The sequence below is a fragment of the Daldinia vernicosa genome, assembly GCF_022497035.1.
Source record: "Daldinia vernicosa strain CBS 139.73 unplaced genomic scaffold F5Y00scaffold_5, whole genome shotgun sequence".
NCBI classification, from domain to species: Eukaryota; Fungi; Ascomycota; class Sordariomycetes; order Xylariales; family Hypoxylaceae; genus Daldinia; species Daldinia vernicosa.
The window spans coordinates 806001-827785 of NW_025953921.1; the positions used below are offsets into that span (position 1 = coordinate 806001).

At 44.0% G+C, this 21785-nt stretch overlaps 3 protein-coding genes across 3 annotated transcripts; 2 read left to right on the top strand and 1 right to left on the bottom strand.

The window, feature by feature from the left end:
• The first annotated feature begins 7198 nt into the window (after window positions 1-7198).
• Window positions 7199-10204, top strand: F5Y00DRAFT_226490 (riboflavin synthase domain-like protein). Its single transcript, XM_048006350.1, has 4 exons — window positions 7199-7460; window positions 7823-7998; window positions 8090-8188; window positions 8294-10204. The coding sequence occupies exons 1-4, from the start codon at window positions 7272-7274 to the stop codon at window positions 10035-10037; spliced, it is 2208 nt and encodes a 735-aa protein (XP_047868905.1). The 5' UTR covers window positions 7199-7271; the 3' UTR covers window positions 10038-10204.
• Window positions 10205-12567: 2363 nt separating this feature from the next.
• Window positions 12568-15252, bottom strand: F5Y00DRAFT_157994 (uncharacterized protein). The gene is made up of 2 exons (XM_048004648.1): window positions 15061-15252; window positions 12568-15000 (listed from the first exon to the last, which is right to left on the bottom strand). The coding sequence occupies exons 1-2, from the start codon at window positions 15137-15139 to the stop codon at window positions 12953-12955; spliced, it is 2127 nt and encodes a 708-aa protein (XP_047868906.1). The 5' UTR covers window positions 15140-15252; the 3' UTR covers window positions 12568-12952.
• A 3106-nt stretch (window positions 15253-18358) lies between these two features.
• F5Y00DRAFT_158001 (acid protease) lies at window positions 18359-21442 on the top strand. Its single transcript, XM_048004649.1, has 4 exons — window positions 18359-18645; window positions 18699-18826; window positions 18901-19254; window positions 19311-21442. The coding sequence occupies exons 1-4, from the start codon at window positions 18542-18544 to the stop codon at window positions 21335-21337; spliced, it is 2613 nt and encodes an 870-aa protein (XP_047868907.1). The 5' UTR covers window positions 18359-18541; the 3' UTR covers window positions 21338-21442.
• Window positions 21443-21785: the final 343 nt, after the last annotated feature.

Sequence of the window (21785 nt, forward strand, 5' to 3'; positions counted from 1 at the left end):
TGTTGTTATCTTAAGTACCTCTTATATTTTATACTAAGTAATGTTATTTCAGTAATAATGGTATTTTAGTAATATTTAATTTTAGCCCTACCTTTTTTCACCGCTTACTTAAAAAGGTTAACCGCCTTTTTAGCATTTTCACCTTTCCCGATTAATTTACCTATATTAAAATAAAAATACCTTCACTTTTAAATTATACTTATTTAACTCCGTTATTTTTCATTAAAATAAGTTATTTAAATTACTTTAAATTATTAAAAAAATAAGCTTTTTTATATATAAATTTATTAATTAAACCTCTTTAAACTAAAATACATATATAATTATTAACGTATTAACTATTTTAACCTTTTAAAACTTTTTAATTTTTATTTATTAATTAAATTAATTACGTTAATATTATTAACACTTTCCTTATTTTCCAAAATATCCTTAATATTGGGGAAATAATTAATAAAAGGATTTTATTTTTAAAGTTTTTAAGTTTTAATAATAGTTTATTGCTACTTCCGCATACGTCTTATAGCATTGTAAGTAAATTTAATAGTATTTCCTTTTCCACGGGGATTCTTTCCTCCACAAACATTCCTTTCTTCACGAGTATTTCTTTTAACATTACGCCTTTTACGGGCACCTCCTTTACTACGGGTACCTCTTTTATCACAAGTGCTTCCTTTACTATAAATGCCTCTTCTACCCGTAATATTACTACTAAAGCTTTGGCTAAAGCCTTAATTAAAGCCTTAATTAAAGCCTTGGCTTTATATTAACGTGCCGTGTAAATTACCTGCTAAAGTACAAGCCTTTTTAACCGGTGGTTAATTAATATTGTAAGTTTTATCTTTATCATCCATTTATTCCCATTATAATAATACCCGTTTAATGGAATTTTTAAAAGGTTAAAAGCTTTATTAACGCTTATCTATCGTAAATAACGTTTTAAATGTAACGGGCCTATTAAACGGTTTACCATAAAGGTTAAAAATAATTAACGGTTTTTAAATTAAAAAATCCGGTTTATTTTTAATTAAATTACGCTTTAAATGCTATTATAGGTAAAGATCACTTTTTTAAAGTAGCTTGATATTTAACTTTTCTTCGGTTAATTCGATATTTTTATAAATTTTACACTAATATGGTAATCTGTGTTAGTTTCTTAATTCGTGTAAGCATTATAGCTTACGGGGAGGGAAAAAACGTATTTTAATGGGTAAATATTTAAAGGCTTTACGGTAAACATTATTTAACTTTTTAATTACCGTTATCGAATAGGTTATAAGTACGTTTTTTAGCTATTTTTAACCTATTTAATCGATACGTTATTTAAAGTTATTATAAACAATTATTTACATATAAATTATTTTTATATTAGTTATTATAGTTTCGATAGTTTAATTAATTAATAATAAATTAAAACGGCTATTAAAAATAAAATTTTTTAACAATTTATTATTAAATTTGGTTGAAAATGTTATTTTTATATTAAAGTTAAAATATTCTTTTATGTAACAATTTACTTATTTAATGTGATATAATAAATAATATTTTTTAAAATATTTTATAACCATTAATTGCTCTTTATTAAATTTATTAATTAATCAACGCTAAACATCTTTAAAATTAGTTTTATTTTGCAAGTATACCATATATTTCTAACATAATAACATACCTTTACGGATGTAAAAAATTTCTTTAAATAGTTTACCGGAATTAGAAATATCGTTAAATTTATTAAAACGGTTAAGGTTTTTAAAAAAAGTAATATTTTAAAAAATAAGGCTGTCGATTACAGTAGTAAATACCTCCTTTATTGCCTTAACTTTTACCTTAACGTTTATATTAAGAATCTTGTTTATTATTATCTACTTGCGAGTAAGTTACAATATAACGTTTTTATTTACGTAAAAAATATAAAATAAAAATTGTGTAAAGATATATATTACCTTAACTACATTCCTTTATTATTTATTATAATCGGAAATTATTATATTTAATAATTACGTTTCGATTATAATTTTTAACTCATCCAACGCCTGAAATAGTTAATTAAACCATTCTTTAATTTTATACGGCATTAAACTAAACGCTATATTAAAGATAAAACTAGTAAAGGAACAGTTAATAACGTTAAATAAAGGTATATAATATTAATTCGTTTTATACATATTATTATAACTAAATACATACGGGTAACATTTCCACATTTTCTTATAATATAAATACGTCTAAATTATTATTTCTAATCTATTAAGGTTATTAGCAGCCCATTTCACAACGTACTTAAATCCCTTTTTACATAAATGACGTAAGAATACTTACGTACTCGTAAATCCTTACCGTTCACGTTTACAAAACTTTACGCAAGCATTATTAATATCTTTTAATTAAATAAAAAAGCCGGGATACTTCTCTCGTAACGCCAAAATAATTTACGCCAATACCGTAAATACTAAATGCAAAAAAAACTTAATATCTTATCTAATATTACTATCTTTTATTACTCGATAACAGGCGTAAACTAATAAATTAATTATTAACCTATAATTATAAATAAAAACCTTACCGCTATTACGATCTTTAACAAATCGAAACGTCCATTTACGATCGTTCATCTTTAGCGCGTTAATGTTTTTTTTTTAAAAATAATCGATCTTTTGCGAAAAAGTTTGGCGATTTTTTACTTCCGAAGGTTTAATGCGAAAGCTACGGTTATAATATACCTTATATCGCGTAGATTTTTCAACAATTCGATTAGACCTAAATGCCTTAACAATGCCGAAACCGTTCTCGCGGAAGAATTGCAATAAATACTCGTGGATGGCGTTGCATATTACGGCAGAAAAACCGCCGGCGGGACCACCTTTTAAAAGATCTAATATCGCCATATTTACCGCGCGGTTATTGTTAAAAAAAAAGGAATTTACAAACTGCGTAAATATAATATAAAAAAGCTTATTACTTAATTTAAAAAAAGGCTTTTTACTAAAAAATAAAACCTTGTAAAATGCAATATAATATATATTACCTAATTAATTGTATGGTAGAAATTATAAGCGTTAATTTTTCTGCCGGTTTTTTAGAAAGGTGGGGCTAAAATTGAATACTATTAAAATACCATTACTATTGAAATAACATTACTCTTTATACTAATGGAAGCCTTATTGTATATTTTAACTCCGAGTGCCTGCATCATCAGTGACTACCTAACGTAGGTAATCTTTTAATTGAAAGAGAACCCTAGCTTGCACTGAGGCAAATGGCATCCAACCCAAGTATCTAGCATGTACGTAAAACAAGTGACTTGGTCAACAATCTTACAATGATATGGTGAGAAGCTAGCAGATTAATGGAATGACAAGAAAGTGAATAAATATAGCATTGGCAAGTGACACACGGCTAGAGAATGTAAGGGAAGGCAAGAAAAGGCTATTAAGTTTGCAGGTATGTAGATGCAAGTTTGAAAGAAATGTTCCATATGTACTAACTATATGAATGGGCTTGCCTCTTTCAGGAAGTCCCAGTCACTGTTGCCTTTGGGGTTTTTTCTTTTCTTCATGTAAACCTGAGGGTTACGATAGAAGAGGGAAAAACGCACTCTGGATAAAGTACCTAAACAGAGCTACACATCACTCAAATATGTAAGCGCAAATGAAATAGTTATCGATTTCCTAAAACATCTAACTACATACGTGATCATTCAATCGTACTAACACCGAAATCTCCCAAGTCGGTGACACCGGAGGGTGCCTGTCGATGGTACCACCTTCGCGCTTCGAGAGGATTAAGGTACGACTGTCATAGGTAAGCTTGAGTTTTCCGAGAAGTTGGGATGGAAAGACATGGATGATGGTTCGTTAGGTTGCATTAATCAGTAAGGTAAGAGGTAAGGTACCGAAAGTATGTAATTCCTACGCACGTTCCGATTTACTACGCTTCGAAGCAGAAAGAATGCCGGGTGTAGATGTCTAAGTCGATGTCTAAGTTCGGCAATAGGTATGCTTGAATCGTTGAAATTGGATTTATCAAAAACTCGGGGGCGCATTGAAAACAGCAAATTACGCCATTTCCATGCCTCCTTGGTGCATCTTTGTTCTACTAAAATCGGGTAGGTAACTCGCAACCAGAGACAATATGACATGTTATTAAAAGGAACCACGTTCTCTTTGTTCGGAACATTTCTTTCCACATGCGAACTTGGGTACGATTAAGTCAAATCACGAGTCAAATCACGAGTCAGCCAATCTTCTGGAAGCTCTGAAAGAACCTGGTTTCTGGGGTTTTGACGATCGAACCACTCAATGTGGACAATGCGAACCCAACAAGGGTTACCGTAGATACACCCCTCTTTTTCTTGCTTGATAGACACCTCTCTTCACCTACAAATCGAAAAGAAAAAACAACCCCCCTTTTGCCCCTTTACGGTCGCTTCAAGAAACGTATCTTAATACCTATATTAATACCTATATAATCATAAACCGGGCTATAATTCCCAATATGATGAAAAAGCTCCATGGTTTTACACCTGTACGTTTTCTAGAAAATAAGACTTCCAGATTTAAACTTGATGTTTTTTCTCTTTTCTATAGCAAATAGGTCGGTAAAGTCTTATGTCGGTGTATGATGTATGACTCTTCCAGTCAACTGACGATTTTAGGTGAGGTGCACTACGCAATTGGCAAACAAATTTAATCCACATGGCTTTTGCCGGTATCTTCGGCTGGGTTAGGTACCTAACCTAGCTTACTAGCTGTTGCGTGCATGAAAGTACGGCCAAATCGGTAGCCCTAACCAAAATGCCGGCTCCCAGAATGCAAGAGTGCGAGAATGCAGATAACCAAAAGGTCATATCAACGTTACTTTGCAGCTCCTTGCCGTCATGTTCCTGAAGCGCGATCGAGTCATATTTGTCTTTTAGTCTTTTATTCGGCGATTTACTTATTAATATAAATCTATGTGATGTATCAATATTGGGATTCCTTGACACCTGCATTCCTACCGCATCAGTCGCACGTGACGAACGGAATGTTTAGAGGGATTGCGTAGCAGCCATTTACATACAACACTAGAACTTGGCACAAACACCGCTAATCCCTTTTAGCGCCCTATCCCAAGGTTGAAGCCCTACTAATACATCATATTATGTAAATTACGGGGTAGCTACCTATGCCCTATGAGATGATTTAGTATTCCCCTCTGTTCCTAAAGAGAGATTTTCCATCCAATTAAAAGCATGCACGTCACGTAAGAAGAGAACTCAACTTCTACGTTTTCGTCAGTCTGGATTCAGGTGCGCGAAAGCTTACAAACTTGCTGACTAATGACATTTTCAAATAGCTATGTTAACTATGGCTTTCAGTGTTATAGAGTTGAACTTTAAGTCTTGGGTATTCGTAAACGCAACCTTACAGAGCTTCTTTAAGACGAAACGCAATTATTAGTCAATTATTATAATTGTCCCCGTACCCCTGAAGCGCCGGTCCTTAGGGAAATCCGTCCAATCTACACTATTGTCTTATAACTAGGTAACTAGATATAAATTTAAACATCCAAATAGCTGAGAGGAGGTCCTTGTAGAGAAAAGAGTTCCTATAAGATCATAGTCTAGCTCCGAGAGAATTTTCCATTCACCCATAGTATCCATAAGTTCAATAAGTAACTATATAAAACTAAATTGCAAGTATGTAAGACAGTGAGGAAAAAGAAACGCTGTCGAACCGTTTCTAACTTACAACTCGGATCTTCAAAACAGATATCACTAGCAAAATAGTTGTAGATATTCACCTGAGTTGAAATATACTCAACTGAAGAGTCGGACGATCACAACAGAGTAAGTTACCATTTTAAGCTTATTGCAGGTTTTATCAAGTCTTTTATATTTCCAAATACGGAATCCCGTCCCAAAATGGGGGCCAAATAACCGATTCATACGATAGGCAAAACTCTAGCTTGGTCTCCTTGGCCGAGTTACTCTTTTCATAGGTATATCTATATTAGATCTGTTGATACGTAATTTTAAAAGGAATATCATAGTAGATAATATTAGCAGCCGGGTGGCTGTCTCGGGAGCTTAAAAAACGCCATGCAGCCATGCAAGGCGGCCCGAAAACCTATTCTAACTCCCATGCCGTGTTCCAGGGGTATTATGTCGTACAATAGGGCCCCTAGTGTTCTACTACTTTGTGTTACTGAGCATACCTAAGACAATAAACACTCTCGGAAAAGCATGTCTTGGTGGCAGCTCTCGGGATAATACTATCCACTTAGATAAAAAAACCACAACCTCATACATATACCTACCTAGGTACTTATCTGTATTCCAAGTTTCAATCAGAGGAATCATACGACCATATCTTTATCTAATAATTTCAAGTACTACCTAACTGGGTAGTCACCTACTCATTTCGGAAGCGGTGTCGTCTTTCTCGTGATATAATAAACCTAATTCTAACCCGAAGGCACGCACACCGCTCGTAGTAAAGTACTGTATTCAGGAACTTCGTTGTTAGTATCCATGGAGCAAGGAAAATTGGACCATGCCGAAACTCGTTGGCGAAAAGTACAAAGCCATTCAAGCTGTCTTAGGCGGTGTAAGTAGCAAGAAGGCGGCCGTAGGTAGATTTCAGGCCATTATAGCCGACAACGTGGTGATGAGCTTAATTAAACAGTGGCAGATGTAGCCAACTCCACAAGGACACCTCAGTGGCTTGAATAGCGTTGAACAACGTCGAATGCAGAGTCCCTAGCCATCATCGAGCTCGATATTGTGGGGTTCAAAACGTGTTCACCGCAGTTTGAGCTGGCCTTTTTACACATCAAGCCTGTATGGATATACCGAAAAGGGGCTGTTCTCCCAAAAGAATTACACTAAAATTTATGGGGCCAAGATAAAGACGTAGACAAACATTACTCTTCATCCGCATACACCCAAGACAGAATATATTTGTTGTTAAGCACTTCGAAAATATATCTACGTCAACGATGTAGCTGGAAGGAAACACCTACCTACGTACTTGCCTGTACATAGTTGCATGTGCATAGGTACCTACGTACCCTGATGAAACGTAAGGTGGTAGGTACCTGTATTAGGTAAACCTAAAATGTCATAACAGATACCTCAAGCAAGTGCGGGGTCCTGATTGGGAGGGGCAGAGAACTCAATAGAGTAAGATTCTTATCTTATCGATCTCATCTTTCCAGACTTGTAATGCAAACCCTTGCAATTCTTCCCTTGGATCCCTCAAGCCTAAAGTTGTAAGTTGTACTTGTTCAACATGGCTTCAGAACTCAATGATGACTATACGGCCAGCGGAGATGGAGCCGCAAAGCTTGAGAATAGACGTATACTCATCCTCTATGGTTCCGAGACGGGGAATAGCCAAGACTTGGCCGGTGACATTGAACGGCTTGCAGAAAGGTTGCACTTTAATACGCATGTTCGTGAAATGAACGACGTTGAACTTGTAAGTTGAAATTCATTTATTCATTCATGATTGCGAAGTCTAGTGACTTATCGTTTGTAATTTACACTTGCGCATATTCTATTTCACGGTTGAAAATATTAATGTCTTTTACACTTCATTCCTTTGTATTTTTTACTGGGTGCACGGGACAATAAGTCGTCCTTCAGCTCCAAGGTCGGGAAATCCTATCAGTTCAAATAATTTACCATTATTGTCTACTTGTAAAACTGGCCACGCTCTCGTGCCATTTATTGTGCATGGCATACCTACCTACCTACCGAGGTATACAAGTGTCAACAGGCAAAAAACCAAAACCAAACCCGACAACACATACCCATAGTAACCAGATCTATCTCGTTTAGAATACATTACTACAATACCCTTTAATCATATTCGTCATTTCTACCACGGGCCAAGGCGAAGTACCCAAGAACGCTCGCAAGTTTTGGAAGAGTCTCCTCCGCAAACGACTTCCTCCAAATTGTCTGCAGCTAGTTAACTTCACCACTTTTGGTCTCGGCGATAGTTCATACTCCAAGTATGCAACGTCCTTAATCCTCCCTCCTCCCCTAACCCTCCTTCTCAATTACATCATCGCCGACTAATTTTCTTAAATTTACTTTATTCAGGTACAACTGGGCAGTTAGGAAACTTCACAAACGTCTTGAACAACTTGGTGCGACCGAGTTCTTCCCACGTGGCGAGGCTGACGAACGTCACCAAGACGGGTAAGCAAGCATCTTCCGCTCTCTTTTTCTCTCCATCTCATTCTTCGACTTTTTTAGTCCCTTTATCTCACTTGCAGTATTGAACTGACCCTTTCTTATATATAGTATTGACGGTACTTTCTTATCCTGGTCCCTGAGCCTTCGTAGTCATCTTCTGAAGGAGTATCCATTACCTGTCGGTCTATCACCTATACCCCTAGATGTGCAACTTCCTCCCAAGTTCACATTAGAGCTAGCACCCACGATGGACCTCTCAGATGAGCTCATGCCTGACCGTGATGGGTACCAAGTCGGGAATTTAAAGAGTGCAAATTTGACATCTCCTATTGTCAAATCGTCGAATGGGTATCATCATCCTGCGCATCATGATCAGACTCTCGACGAAAAAGCAGCACTTTTTAGTCATGCCGACACGCCTAACCCAGAGCAGTTAGAGCAAGCTCTGCGAGCAGAGAGGATGTCTATCAATAGCAATAGCTATCCGGCACGTCTATCGGAGCAGACAGCCAAGCAAATACAGGGCGGGATAGATATTCTAGACCGACCAAATGTTCTAAGAGACCACCCATCTAAATACCTCCTAGAGGACCCGAGTAGTTGTAAAGACGCTCTTCCCCCCTCAGATCTTCTTCCGATACCGAGAGGCTGGGTCGCACACTTGCGTGAGAACCGTCGCGTCACTCCTATTAATCACTGGCAGGATGTCCGCCATCTAGTTCTCGAAGTCCCTACACAGCCAAATTCCAACAGAAGGGGCGATAAAGAGCTCTTCAGCTACGTCCCGGGTGATGCAGTCCTCATTTATCCCAAGAATTTCCCGGCGGATGTACAGACATTGATTGATCTCATGGGTTGGAACGACGTCGCTGATATGCCCTTTGAGCATCGCGCAAGGCAGCAAGATGTGCTTTATTCAAAGCCTAAGAATTGTTACCCCATTCCTAACTCTACTTTACGCGAGCTCCTTATTCACAACTACGACATAACTGCTATTCCGAAGCGCGTATTCTTCCAAGACATTGCTTTCTATACAGATGACCCTATGCACCAAGAGCGCCTGCGGGAATTCGCCAACCCTGGCCTCTCGGACGAATTCTACGACTACACCTCTCGACCTCGACGATCCATTTTAGAGGTTCTCCAAGATTTCCCGTCGGTCAAGATTCCCTATCAACATCTTCCATCCATTTTCCCTGTCATGCGAGGCCGAGAGTATAGTGTCGCGAGCGGCGGCCAACTTCTTAGGAACGAACAAAACTTGGAGATTACACGAATCGAACTTCTAGTAGCGTTGGTGAAATACAAGACGGTTCTACGAAAAACTCGACAGGGACTCTGTTCTCGTTATTTAGAATTCTTGCGCCCCGGCACGAATATCATGATCACCCACAGGGAATACGATACGCTGGAAGCCAGTTGGACTCGCAGACCATTATTGGCAATTGCCCCAGGCACGGGTGTCGCGCCAATACGTGCCCATCTTTGGGATCGTATCGACGAATCGCAAGCCGGCGACGCTCTCCTCTTTTTTGGCGGTCGAAACCGTAACGCCGACTTCTACTTCCAAGAAGAATGGGAAGATCTTAGGGTAAAGGTTCTCACAGCGTTCTCGAGAGATCAAGAGGAGAAGATCTACGTGCAGGACCGTATCCGTGAGCAGTGGCAGCTGGTCTGCGAATTTATCCAGAAGGGTTGCGTAATCTGCATTTGTGGGAGCTCGGGGAAGATGCCGGAGGCAGTTAAATTAGCCATACATGACGCCATGGTAATGGGAAAGATGGCTCCTGATCGTGAGGCCGCAAAACAGGTACTGGCCAGGAACAACCCGTTATGGGAGGAGGTTTGGTAACGAACAGAATGATTTTATGAGTGGCAACGCTACTCCCCCAAGACTGTACCATTCACCAGTCATCATGGTAGATGTAACAATAACCACGCTGAGCAATAGCTTCGATGTAAATACTAGGACATATTCCTATTCCTAGCTATTAAATTAACATGAGACTTAATGAATAGCTCCATAATTTTCACCTATGTGTTCGTTCATCTATCTTGCCGTGTGGCATGACTTACCCTAGGCCATACTCACCATATATTCCTCTCTTATTACTATATTCCTTGGCTTTTTAGGTCTTTAGCTACCCCTAAAGCTTCACTTAAGATCTATTGGGGCTAGATTTGAAAGTTTATCAGACCGGTTCATTCTACAGTGCTTTTTCGAGTCTATTACCGTCGAAATAACTTTGAACAGCACAAGACCAGGCAAGTAGACTCCTGTCATCCGCCCCATCCTCCCCCCCGTTAGTCTAGCCTGTGTGTTTAATCGTACCCTTCGTGGACGACATTACTCGTTATATATCCCCCATATTTCTTGGCAACTTCGCTACTGCTAGGAGTCGAGGCTAAAGATTGTATATTAGAGGCCAAACTTATATTATTACTACGAGCAAATATTTCACTAGCTGAATGGGGGGATGTCTTCAATACATAGCATGATCGACCTAACACTTTCGTACGCTAATATGAAATAACTACCTACCTATGTCATGACAGAAAACTAGGTAGTATTACTGTAGCTCATATACTCTGTAGTTCTATGTATGGGCGACAGAATGTCGGATCGGCATCATGACCGTTCGGAACAATGGAGAAATAATATATCTCGTAGTCCTGGACTTGTAAGATGCTGCATCTCAATAAATGATATAGGCAGGTACCTATATATGATTTCATGCTTTTTGATTTCTTGTCCATAGAGCTATGCATTGGGATATCAAATACTTTAGCCCAATCACGCACTTCCCTTCCTCCGAATTCTAGCGGTCTGCAAGTACTATCAACCCACATCATTCATTCTCTATATGCACGATCGCGATGCCGCCGATACCTCGAGAGCCTCCGGCTGTTGCGTTGCTGACGTACTTCATAGGTCTAAGGGATGAATCCCTACTACCCGGTATTAATCGGCTCTGCCACGGTAGGTATCTATTGTCTCATTTTGGATAATATTGTATTCAAGTCGCATGGGAGATCTAGTATTATCAACGGAAATGGGGTCTGATGTCCTTACGGAAGTCTTTGTACCTGTGTAATTACACAGATAGCAGGATGATGATATATATACTGCTTTGAGTGCTATTCCCAGATAATATACATTTTCTTTATTTGTAGAGGTAGGTATAATTGTTACTTGTGGAAATTGACGTGGTGGTGAGGTCCTACTTATGCGGTATTCAACTCCGACTCAAAGCAAGCGAATCTCAGTATAACTTGATATATAAGTCGAGCAACTGCTGCTGTAGCTAACATTCCAATGCTCCTACAGAATAAGAGGAGTGGTAAAGCTACGATGCTATAACCCAGTAATCGCCATAGTTACACATATGGTTAATAAGTAGGCCGTCTAATAGCCTTTTGCATGAAAACGCCTACAGACAGGATTGCGCTCCTCTACCTATCACACGCACTTTACACTAGTTCAAGGCTTTCAAATCGCGGAACAGTTCGAGACAAATACTAAACTAACTCCCGTTTCAGCAGGAGCCCGTCGATAATGCATCTAGTCTACTTAGAGTGGAGCTATTCCTACAACTGCAACAGAAGACGCCGTCGCCACGTGCCCAGAGCTTCTACGGGGCAACTCCGAATCGGGGTTCTCGGTCAGCAACCCGGTATATACACATGTATGTATGTAGTGCGAGATTGACGTTACAACGGTTGAATTTTCGACATACATAGGGGGGATTAAGTGTGGGTTCAGTCCGCGTGCCAAGGAGGACGAAAGAAAAAGAACTTACTATGTACATTGTAGCGACAAGAAACACGGTGGAGGGTTTAATATCATCAAGTCTTACTCGATACGGCACTTCTGCAACTCAACCTTTACGTCTTTATTAATACGTCACCTGGTATATCACGATAACTAACTAAAACCACGAAAGAATTTGACGCGCGAGAGGCGCGTCTCATTAACCCGGATATGTACTACGACAACAAAATAAAATAAAATAAATCATGCACATCTCGAATTCGTTCGGGGAGAGCGAAGGATCTGGGTTACATCGAACGAGTGAGTGCGACTCTGCGCCGGCGAGGGACCCGCGCGGCAGCGGGCCCGTGCCGCTTTCCAACGTTGCACTATGGGATTCCGGTAACGTTTCAAGAAATGACAAATGCCGAGGCAAAATGCAAAATACTGGTGGTACATCACAATTCGTACACTATGTAGAAAGGGGATCGACGCTACAGAAACTTCTCTCCCGTTCGATAGAGCTTGTGTGTTTCCCTGATTCTTTTCAACCTTGCCCCCCCCCCCCCCTTGACGATGCAATGCGGCTCCCCCCACGCACCATGCACGTATATACAAGGTATGTATGTAGGTAATGTAGTGTATGTATGTGCCTAAGGTAGGCCATCCTAGATAGATAGGTACACAGGTAGATAGCTAATTAGTTATATACAAGGCTCTGTTCTCTATACCCAATCCTTTGGCCCCCAACCCAAGCGCCAACGCCGATGGCTGTGTGCGTGTGCGCGCGACCCGGGTATCATAACGTCGTCATGTGAACGATTGGGCTTTTGTACTGTTTTCCCCCTTTCTCTCCCTGTCCAGCCCCTTGCGCCGTGGAAAATGAATCGCCCAAGTCTCCAAACTAACCAACTAACTAACCCACCCCCTTTTCTAGGGTAGGTAATAGCAGCAGCGGGATGCCTGGGCGATGGTGTAATATCAATGGAATGGAAGTAATAGATGCCTCGTCACAACTAGAAAAGCAAGGACCCTAGACACCCGACGCCAACCGAGAACAGCACATACGACCGATCTGGCCGCTGCAAAAGCGTCCCGGCGCTATCATCTTTCCCCGACGTCCCAGTCGCCGTCGGAATCGTCATCGCGGCATTGTTCCCGCCCCCGCCGTTATGGTGACCGCCGGCGCCAGCGCCAGGGAAGATAGTGATCGTGGACGCGTATGGCGCGCCTAGCGTCCACGTCGACATACCCACACCGTCCGGCCCTATCGTCAGCGTGTGTCCCGCGATCACCGTCGTCACGGGCGTCGCCGCCCCGGGCCCGATGTGGAATGTCCGCCCGCTGATCTCGACCGCTGTTAGACCTAGCTGCGTCACCGTTGCTCCGCCTACGATCTCGTACTTGGTAGCGTCCGGGGCCGCCGTTATGCCCCCCAAGGTTTCGCCTCCCTCGTGCAAGACCACGCCGGTCGGGGCAACTAAGACCGTGTCCCCGTCGACAATTGTCGTGAGCGTGCTGCTGCCTAGCGCGGTTGACCCGTATGTTATTGTTGTGCCGGAGATTACCACCGTATCGGAGCCGATGGCTGTGATCAGTTGTCCGCCCATGACGGCTGTCTGCGTCGGCCCGGATCCCGCGGCTACATGCAGCGTCTGGCTGGGGAAGACGAGTCCCGCGGGTCCGATGGTGATCGTTTGTCCCCGAACTACGGCTATCGTCGGCGTGGGCGCGATGGTAAATACCGTGCCGTCTATCGTTGCGACTGAGGAGGGTCCGAGGACGACCCCTAAACCGCCGATAGAGGTTGTGGTTGGCGGGGGTTGAGGTGTGAAACCCCCTCCCACGTCGATTGGGGGTCGGGTTACGGTAGCCCCACCACCTACTACCTGGGATGGGTCGATGACAAAGGTCTCGTCTCCCACGATCACAGTGGACGTCTTTTGCGTTGGGCTGTCGGTGAATGTGCGGTCGTCGATGATTACTTCGCCAGGCTGCACTATCACGGTTAAAGGGGGTCTTCCTCCTTCGTGGTTATCCCCACTATTGGGAGGCGGAGTTGGCGAAACCTTAGCGGACTCAATGGGGGTCGGGTCCATACCATACTCAGGGGTAATTACGTGGCTGCTGCCGCCCTCGACCGCTGTATCGTGAGCATCTGGACCGGAGGGCGATCCGCCGTAGCTAGGAGGTGTCTGGGTTGGAAACACCACGGCGGGGTTCTTGTCTGTCGTAACGAAGGTAACCGTTGCCGTCGGCTCCGCGGGATCGGTGGGAGTGACTGTACCTGGTGGAACGGAAGTGTGGATAAAAGAACAGGTCTTGCCTGTGCTGTCACAAAAGGTAATGGTAAAGCGACCGGTTGGGCTCTGCTTAGGAGTACATGGTATGGGTGTGCTTACAAGCGGGTAAGGGGGTGTGTAGTCGTCCGGATCCCCAGTCCATGTTGTAGTGGATGTGTGAATTATAGAATAAGAGGTAATCGTTAATGGACCGCTCTCTTTGGCCGGGCACTCGCTCGGCGTAGTGGTAATAGTCGAGGTTGTGCTGACGGCTGGTGGCGGTGGCGGCGGCAAAGTCACGGTGGGTGAGGTAAGTGACGGGCTACTAAAGGTAGTATTCCAATTCCATGATTTCGAAGTCCCATTGAAATCAAATGACGAGGTTAGTGTGGGAAAAGAGGTCTCGTCGTCCGTGTTAGAACTTGGGCTACTGAAGACTGGCGGGGAAGAAATAATAGGGCTGCCTCTTGTCGGGGATGATGTTGGCAATACAAGCGTTGGCCTCCCAATTGTGGTGATGGTTCCCAGGTTAAATAGCGTCCACCAAGGATAGGATTCCGTTGAAGAAGAGCCATCTTCGGAGGATTCCACGATCACAATGGACGCATCACTAGTAGAAGTATCAATTGTCGTAATTGAAGTGACATCTATAGGGCTCTCATGTGTCTCCGAGCTCGACACTGCGAGACTGGAAGCTAGTATGTCGAACGAGCTGGTGACCACGACGGTCACCGAGCTGTTATACGATGATATTCTTTTGTAGAGCCGACCTGGACGGAACTCTACTATGCAGTTAATACGGGCGAGTAGCTAAGAAGGAAGACCAGCTAGTCTCAACTAACCATCTCTATCTCTGACCGATTCCAGGCCATGACTTAGGGACACCACGACACATAGCAGTGTTGAGATAACAAAAAGCATCGCGTACCCGAGACGAGTACTGTCGTTTGCCCTATTTCTCTTTCACCCGGCGCTTACACCGGCGTGTTTACTTCGAGAAAGAGCCAACTTCTCGGAATTTTTACATCTGGAGGGAAACAGAAATGGTTTTATTAGATTACCAGAAATCATGAGCGTCACGTGTAATATAAAAGCGAAGCGAAGCGAGACGAGACGCTGTAATATAAGCAATAAATCCCCCACACGCAATGGCGGGCGGCGAATACGCGGCCGGGCCGTTCGACTTTTTATGTGAAGCGCCATGGCCATGGCATGGCATTCTCGGAAAGCGGGATATGGAGATATGGGGAGACAAGGGGATAGAGAGAGAGGCTGCCGGTAAAGTGGCTCGTAAAAGTACCATATTGAGCTGGGACAGACGAACACGGGACGCTTGGTGGCGACTGGTCGTGGGAATTAAGAAGAAGGAAATTGATTTGCACCCGTTTTTGGCCGATTCATTTGGGATGCCGCCTAATAAGGGGGAAAAATGCATATATCCCCGGAAAATACGTTGACCCCATACCATATAGGTAATTACTTCGTATGTATCACATCGAGCTATCGGATTAGTTTGTCTGAATGGACAATGGTGGAAAGGAGGCGACGATCAATTAAATTTGCCGGATGAAGGCTAGATGGTGATATATATATTGCGAATACCGACCGCCGGGATCTATGTAAATGTGGGAGAAGCCAGCACTGTATGGACTCTGGAGAGCGTAGTATTTCGACAAGATGACACCTAATTGGGTAGTGTAGGCTTGGAATGGAATTCGGATGGACACCAAGCTCCTCGTCTAGAGTGCCGGTAGTATCCAGCTTGAGCTTGACGTCTCCCGGCGTAGCTTGTTAATAGCAAATAGCTACCTACTGTATGTAGGGTAAGTAGCTCCCAGAATCAGGGTGGCGGTAACACGAAAATATGTTTACGACCTCGATGACGTAAATTCTCGTAAATGGGGGTTCAGGAACTTCGGACGAAGTTCGCTGCTCTGCTCTGACATAATTCGTAGCCTTGTAGGATTCTTATACGTAGTAGGATTCTCGTCAGATAGCCGTATCAGAAACCAACAGCTCAGCATTAGGATCGCGCCAAGCCGCTGTTCCTGACACCAACTACCACCAACTACCCACGTAAGAATGGCGACGTAAGAATATCGCGAGAATGGCTAACGGGCGTATAGCTCGACCGATTCGGGTTTACAGTGTCACGAGGAGGAATAAGCCGACCAAGAAATCCTGCTGCATTCCTCTTCGATATTCCACGGTCTGGGAAGTTGGCGAGTCCGAACTTGCTCTGCTTCAACATAGTAGAGAAAGGATGCCGACCATTACCTACTTCTACTGATACAAACGGAATGGGATAAGATAGTTGAATTGTTGGTGACATGTACCTGAGAACTTTAGCTGAGAACCTTACTTACCTAAGGTAGGTTACGGACAGGTACCTCCGATGGGATTCTCCCGTCTTTTGCTCCAATCAGGTGTTGGCCTTTCCCCTTCTCGGACTTAAGAACCTTTGAAAGGCGAAAGAAGGGAGCAGCGGGGTGACTACATGTTTAGGTACCTAGGTACTAGTAGTACTAGATATGTACCTAGATACTGCAGATTGGGGGACGACCCACTGATCTCAAACGACCTTCCAATTCCCTCCGGCTCCTCCAAGTCGTCATTATCACTTATCTCAATCCTGTGCTTTTCTACCTTGTACATATTCTTCTCCTACGTGAACAAATCTATAGTATGGCATATGTATTTTCCACGTATGAAAAACCGATTATCGCACATCATATATACACTACCGCAAAACATATGAGTAGAGGTACGCGCGTTCCAACGTTCCAACGTCGGCTCCGTCGCCTTTTATTACTCGACGCATCGACGCACCGACGCATCGGCAGAAAAGGACTATGTACGTCGTCTCTTATTTACCCTAACCTTGTCCAATCTATCATGTATTAACCTGTTTCGGCCATTGCCCAGCTTTTTATGCGACGATCATCGGATACCCCTAAACTGCTAACGGTTAGTTCATGTTCCGTTCTGCTACGCTGCTAGGTACGCCGCACGTATTCCTTGTTAGATAATCGACAACGAAGACCTTGGACTGCCGAACGCGCAAGGACAAGGGTCATTTCGATATAACGTATGTAGTATTGTACAACGCAGTAATTCTACGAACCGCAGTACCTAGTCAGCTAGTCTACTCGCTATAGCGTCGTCGCAACGGAGAAAAAAGTCCCAGGCGCTCCCAATTAGTCACATAACGGACATTACTGCATGCTGAAGATCTACTGTTTAGTGTATTTACCTACATACATACATAGTATGTAGGTAGCTACGGGTAGCTAGCTCTAGCGTTATCGACTTATCGACACCATCTTAACACGCAGGAGGATCTGGGGAATAGTAGGCCGACAAGCCACGCGAGAAGACAAGGTACAATACCTACATACGACTGTCAGAGCCGAGACCCATCTCACTCACTTGTCTTTCTTCGTTCAGTTCCCCGCCTCTCTCCTGCATGAGCAGATGAGGTGCATACGGCCAACTGGTTAGATGGTACATCGTGATTGATATCTCACAATACGTATTTTTGTTAGTGTTATACCGCCACCGGCACGCTTTACGGATCGACTCCTACCTAGTGGACTGGAAAAGGCCTAGAGTTGCTCCTTGTTAAAGGTATTTATGCATTATCATGGTTGGGCACTAGTGTAGCGAGGCTGCCAGCTGCGTATTTACTAGGTATGTACACATTCCAGGACCGGTGACAGAATTCCATGTTCCATATTCTATCATCTATGCGGCCATGCAGGTTGGCAGGTAGCGTGGCAGCGTGGCTCTGACCCCTGGACAGGCACAACCCCCCAACACCTCCACTGGCGAGACTATGGTGACTTGCATTTTAGCCACAAGGTGAACCCCATACCCTGCACGGTAGCATGATAGCACGCTCCGTCGATCTACGCTGCGACTGGGCGTGACATGTATGGCATGGACCATAGCAGGCATGGCATTGGGCAGTGCTTGTAGAACCGTTCATTACTTGTGCCCCGGCAGATCCCGCCACTGACGGAAATCCGCTTCGACTTGGTTATTTCGTCTATCTTTTTTTTCTTCTTGCACCCAACCTATCGCGCATTTAACTCGATAACGTTATACGCGACCCGACCAATCGATCTCAGGCGTAACGGTAGAGACGCCACGACGCCCGCAATCGTACCAAATTGCGACGATTTTCGCATTTTCGGAATTTGATGGATTTGGATCAAAGTTACGTCGACGTCTCTACGACCCTCATGAAGCTTGGGAAGGGAAAGGGCTGGTGACCTTGCGCATCTCTTGTACGAATGCCGGGTTGGTGCGATAGGCCGAACAATGTTTACGTATCTCCTCGCGACTATCATCGGGACGCTGCTCGTACCCGATCTAGTCAAGGCCGATGACCTCACTGCTTTATGGATCGAGCCCTCTCTGAACTGGCACGTGTACCTGAGATTGTTTTAGGATGGGCATGGAGTTAATGGTGACTTAGGTACGGCGTTGACGGCAATTGGTCCTCGATCGGTCTCTTCGTAGGAGAACCAGCCCAGGAGATAGACGTTCTTGTGAGCACGAGCCTATCCGAGATATGGGTTGTCGAGTCTGGCGGTTGTGGTCCCAGTAAGTTTTTATATGCGAATCCGGGGTAGCGCAAACCATTCATTTAAGACAGTGCTCTAACGTATTTCGATCAGATGGCCAATGTGTCCAAGCTCGTGGAGGGGTCTATAACACCAGTGCCTCGCAGAGCTGGTCTTCGCTCGGTGTCTGGCAGCTTGGCTTAGACTACCTTGGCGTTGGAGGCAATGGCGATTACGCAATGGAGACTGTTGTCGTATACGACAGCGTACGTCGTTGGCAGACTTCTTTCAATAAACAGGCTGTAGCTGGCGTCAACGAGACCGGTTACTTCAACGGGCTCTTTGGCTTAGGTATTACGCCTGGTCGCTTCAACGATGTCATCGTACAGAGTCCAATTGCTGCACTAGTTGAGCAGGATGGTACTATTCCGAGTCATAGTTATGGCTACACTGCTGGAGCCTATTATGGTGAGTACTGGAGCAAACTTGTAGCCATAAACAAGGTGCTAACCATACCTAATTAGCTGGCGAGCGAGGAGTTCCGTTGTCTCTAACGTTGGGTGGGTATGATGCAAACCGCTTTGAGCCCCATAATACGAAATTTAGCCTTAATGCGACCTCGAGACAGCCCGAGGTGCTTGTGAGAGCTATCACTGCCTCGGTTTCTGATGCTGGCCAGGCTCCAACTTCCTGGCCGGCTCCGTCAATCCCATTATTATCATTTAACGAATCCGTGACAGCTGTGCTCGACAGTTCCACGCCTTACTTATGGCTTCCGTCAAATATTTGCGACCGGTTCGCTGCTAACTTGAATCTTACGTGGAATGAGATATATGGGCTTTATGTGTTCTCGAACAGCGAAGACACTGATAACCTGGAGCGATTCCGTTCGTCACCAGATCTCTCGTTTACTTTTACCCTATCGAGTGCAGAAAACCGTGACAACTTCGGACAGCCTCTCAATGTACCAGGAGTTGTGAACATTACCGTCTCTGCTAACGCATTTATTCAAACTCTTCGTTACCCGTTCATGAACATTATTAACTACACTGCAGCGGCGGTCCCCTATTTCCCTTTAAAGCGAACTGAGGCCAATGGCCCAGTTATTATTGGAAGATCCTTCTTCCAAGAAGCGTATTTGATCACAAACTACGAAACCAGTAGCTTTTCGGTCCATGAAGCTAAATTCCCAGAAAACCCACTTCGAGATACATCTATCCAGACTGTAGCAACCTGGGAGCATAGTCCATATCCCGGCCCACCCTCGCAACCCGACCAAGGAGGAGGTCTTACCCAGCCGCAAACTGTAGGCTTGGCAATAGGAATATGTTTCTTAGGCATAGCCGCCGTTATAACCTTCTTCGTATTGCGCCGGAGGAGAAGGAAGCAGCGGGAAGCGGATAATAATGATGAGACATTCAACGATAAAGCTTCCACGATAGACTCGTCGCCGCCAACTACCCCGGTAGCTCGTATTGTTTCAAAGATGTCGAAGAGATACGCGAATAGGAGAGGTAGGAAGGGGAGTACCCGCTCCACTACTACCCATGAAAATATCCGCGAAGAACTCGAGGAGGGCAACGAGCCAAAGGTGTATGAATTTGCGGCAGACCAAAGCCATGAGCGCTACGAATTACCAGGACCAGAGCCCGTGGAGTTAGACGGCACCATGGCCAGGCACCTTGTGAATTCTGGCAAGAGACAAGATTATAGAATGAGCGAGTATGAACTTGGGAAGCATCAGTTGGAGCGGCAAAAGCAAGGGTTGGTGCCCGAGTATATCCCTCGCACGGGAGAGTCGCCGACTAGAATGTACCACAATATCAGTCCTGCGGGACAGTACGGACCGTTGAATCGTATCGCCGAAACCCCCTCGCCAGCCTCGAGCCCAACGTATGATACTCAGAGCAACAACATGCCTTCGCCGTTAAGTTCTCAGAGCGACTGGACAAATAGGATGACGGACGCATACTCTCCTATGGGATTCGTCCCTACCCAGACCCTTTCTCACTCAACCTCAAATCCGAACCTTACCTATACTCCGTCGTCGCCGTCGTCGTGGAGCAACCCTGGATCGGCTTCACTCGGCCGGTCTGCTTCCACCGCCGGGTTCTCAACATCGCATGGCCCTTCGATCGTACCGCCTCGTGCCTCATTCCAGAGAGCACCCATCGATGCATCGCGAGTAATATGCCTTGGACCTTTGCCGGATAACGTCCAACTACCCCATCAACCTGCTCGTACCCCCGAAACTCCTCAAACCCCTCAGACCACCCAGCCATCAATACCTGGGATTGTTGATAGTGATGGCCAGCCGGTTGCTTACCCTCCTATGCCTCCTATTCCAGATAACGATGAACCTCAATATGACTCGCGCCGTGCATCCCGCCGCGTGTCCAGAGCTGACACACTTGGAAGCAACTACACGATCGAGGAGGAGGCTCGTATGACCGCGGCGCGTGAGCAGACCTTTTTTGGCCGAATAGACGGCCCCGATCTCATCCATATACCTCAACCAGCATCACAACGATATAGCTGGGAAATACCCTGATATATATACCTATATACCTATATAACCCGACATCTATAATATCCGTGATAGGCCTCCCTTTGCGAGGATCCGATCACATTTACCCGACTTTGCTTAACACATTTTCTTTTTTATATTTCTTTTTCAACTTTGATACCTACGCACCTATATATTTGTATATACTAGCAAAGGAGTTGGAGGTTTTCTCTGTTTACATATATATTCCCCAGATGCATGGCATGCCTCGCTTCGATGATGACGAAGAGCACGGGTATTCCGGGGCGGCGGCGGCTCCCCGTGCATCGGAACGGCGTTCGAGTTGGAGGCAGACGTCTACATATCTTTTTTTTATTCCAACCGCGCCGCGACGCTGCCTACTAAAGCTGTGAGGTAGTGTTAGGGCGGACGGAGGAATTGTACCTACGTACCTATGTAATAATTACACGTGCGCAACGAGGAGACGGGCGGA

What these genes read in the sequence shown, in the direction of transcription:
- F5Y00DRAFT_226490 (XM_048006350.1), top strand. Translation starts at nt 7,272, where the DNA reads ATGGCTTCAGAACTCAATGATGACTATACGGCCAGCGGAGATGGAGCC. An exon ending in AAATGAACGACGTTGAACTT is followed by an intron (nt 7,461 to 7,822) that starts GTAAGTTGAAAT and finishes TATCTCGTTTAG; the next exon opens with AATACATTACTACAATACCC. An exon ending in GGCGATAGTTCATACTCCAA is followed by an intron (nt 7,999 to 8,089) that starts GTATGCAACGTC and finishes TACTTTATTCAG; the next exon opens with GTACAACTGGGCAGTTAGGA.
- F5Y00DRAFT_157994 (XM_048004648.1), bottom strand. Translation starts at nt 15,139, where the DNA reads ATGCTTTTTGTTATCTCAACACTGCTATGTGTCGTGGTGTCCCTAAGT. An exon ending in ATCGGTCAGAGATAGAGATG is followed by an intron (nt 15,001 to 15,060) that starts GTTAGTTGAGAC and finishes ACTGCATAGTAG; the next exon opens with AGTTCCGTCCAGGTCGGCTC.
- F5Y00DRAFT_158001 (XM_048004649.1), top strand. Translation starts at nt 18,542, where the DNA reads ATGTTTACGTATCTCCTCGCGACTATCATCGGGACGCTGCTCGTACCC. An exon ending in ATCGAGCCCTCTCTGAACTG is followed by an intron (nt 18,646 to 18,698) that starts GCACGTGTACCT and finishes ATGGTGACTTAG; the next exon opens with GTACGGCGTTGACGGCAATT. An exon ending in GTCTGGCGGTTGTGGTCCCA is followed by an intron (nt 18,827 to 18,900) that starts GTAAGTTTTTAT and finishes TATTTCGATCAG; the next exon opens with ATGGCCAATGTGTCCAAGCT.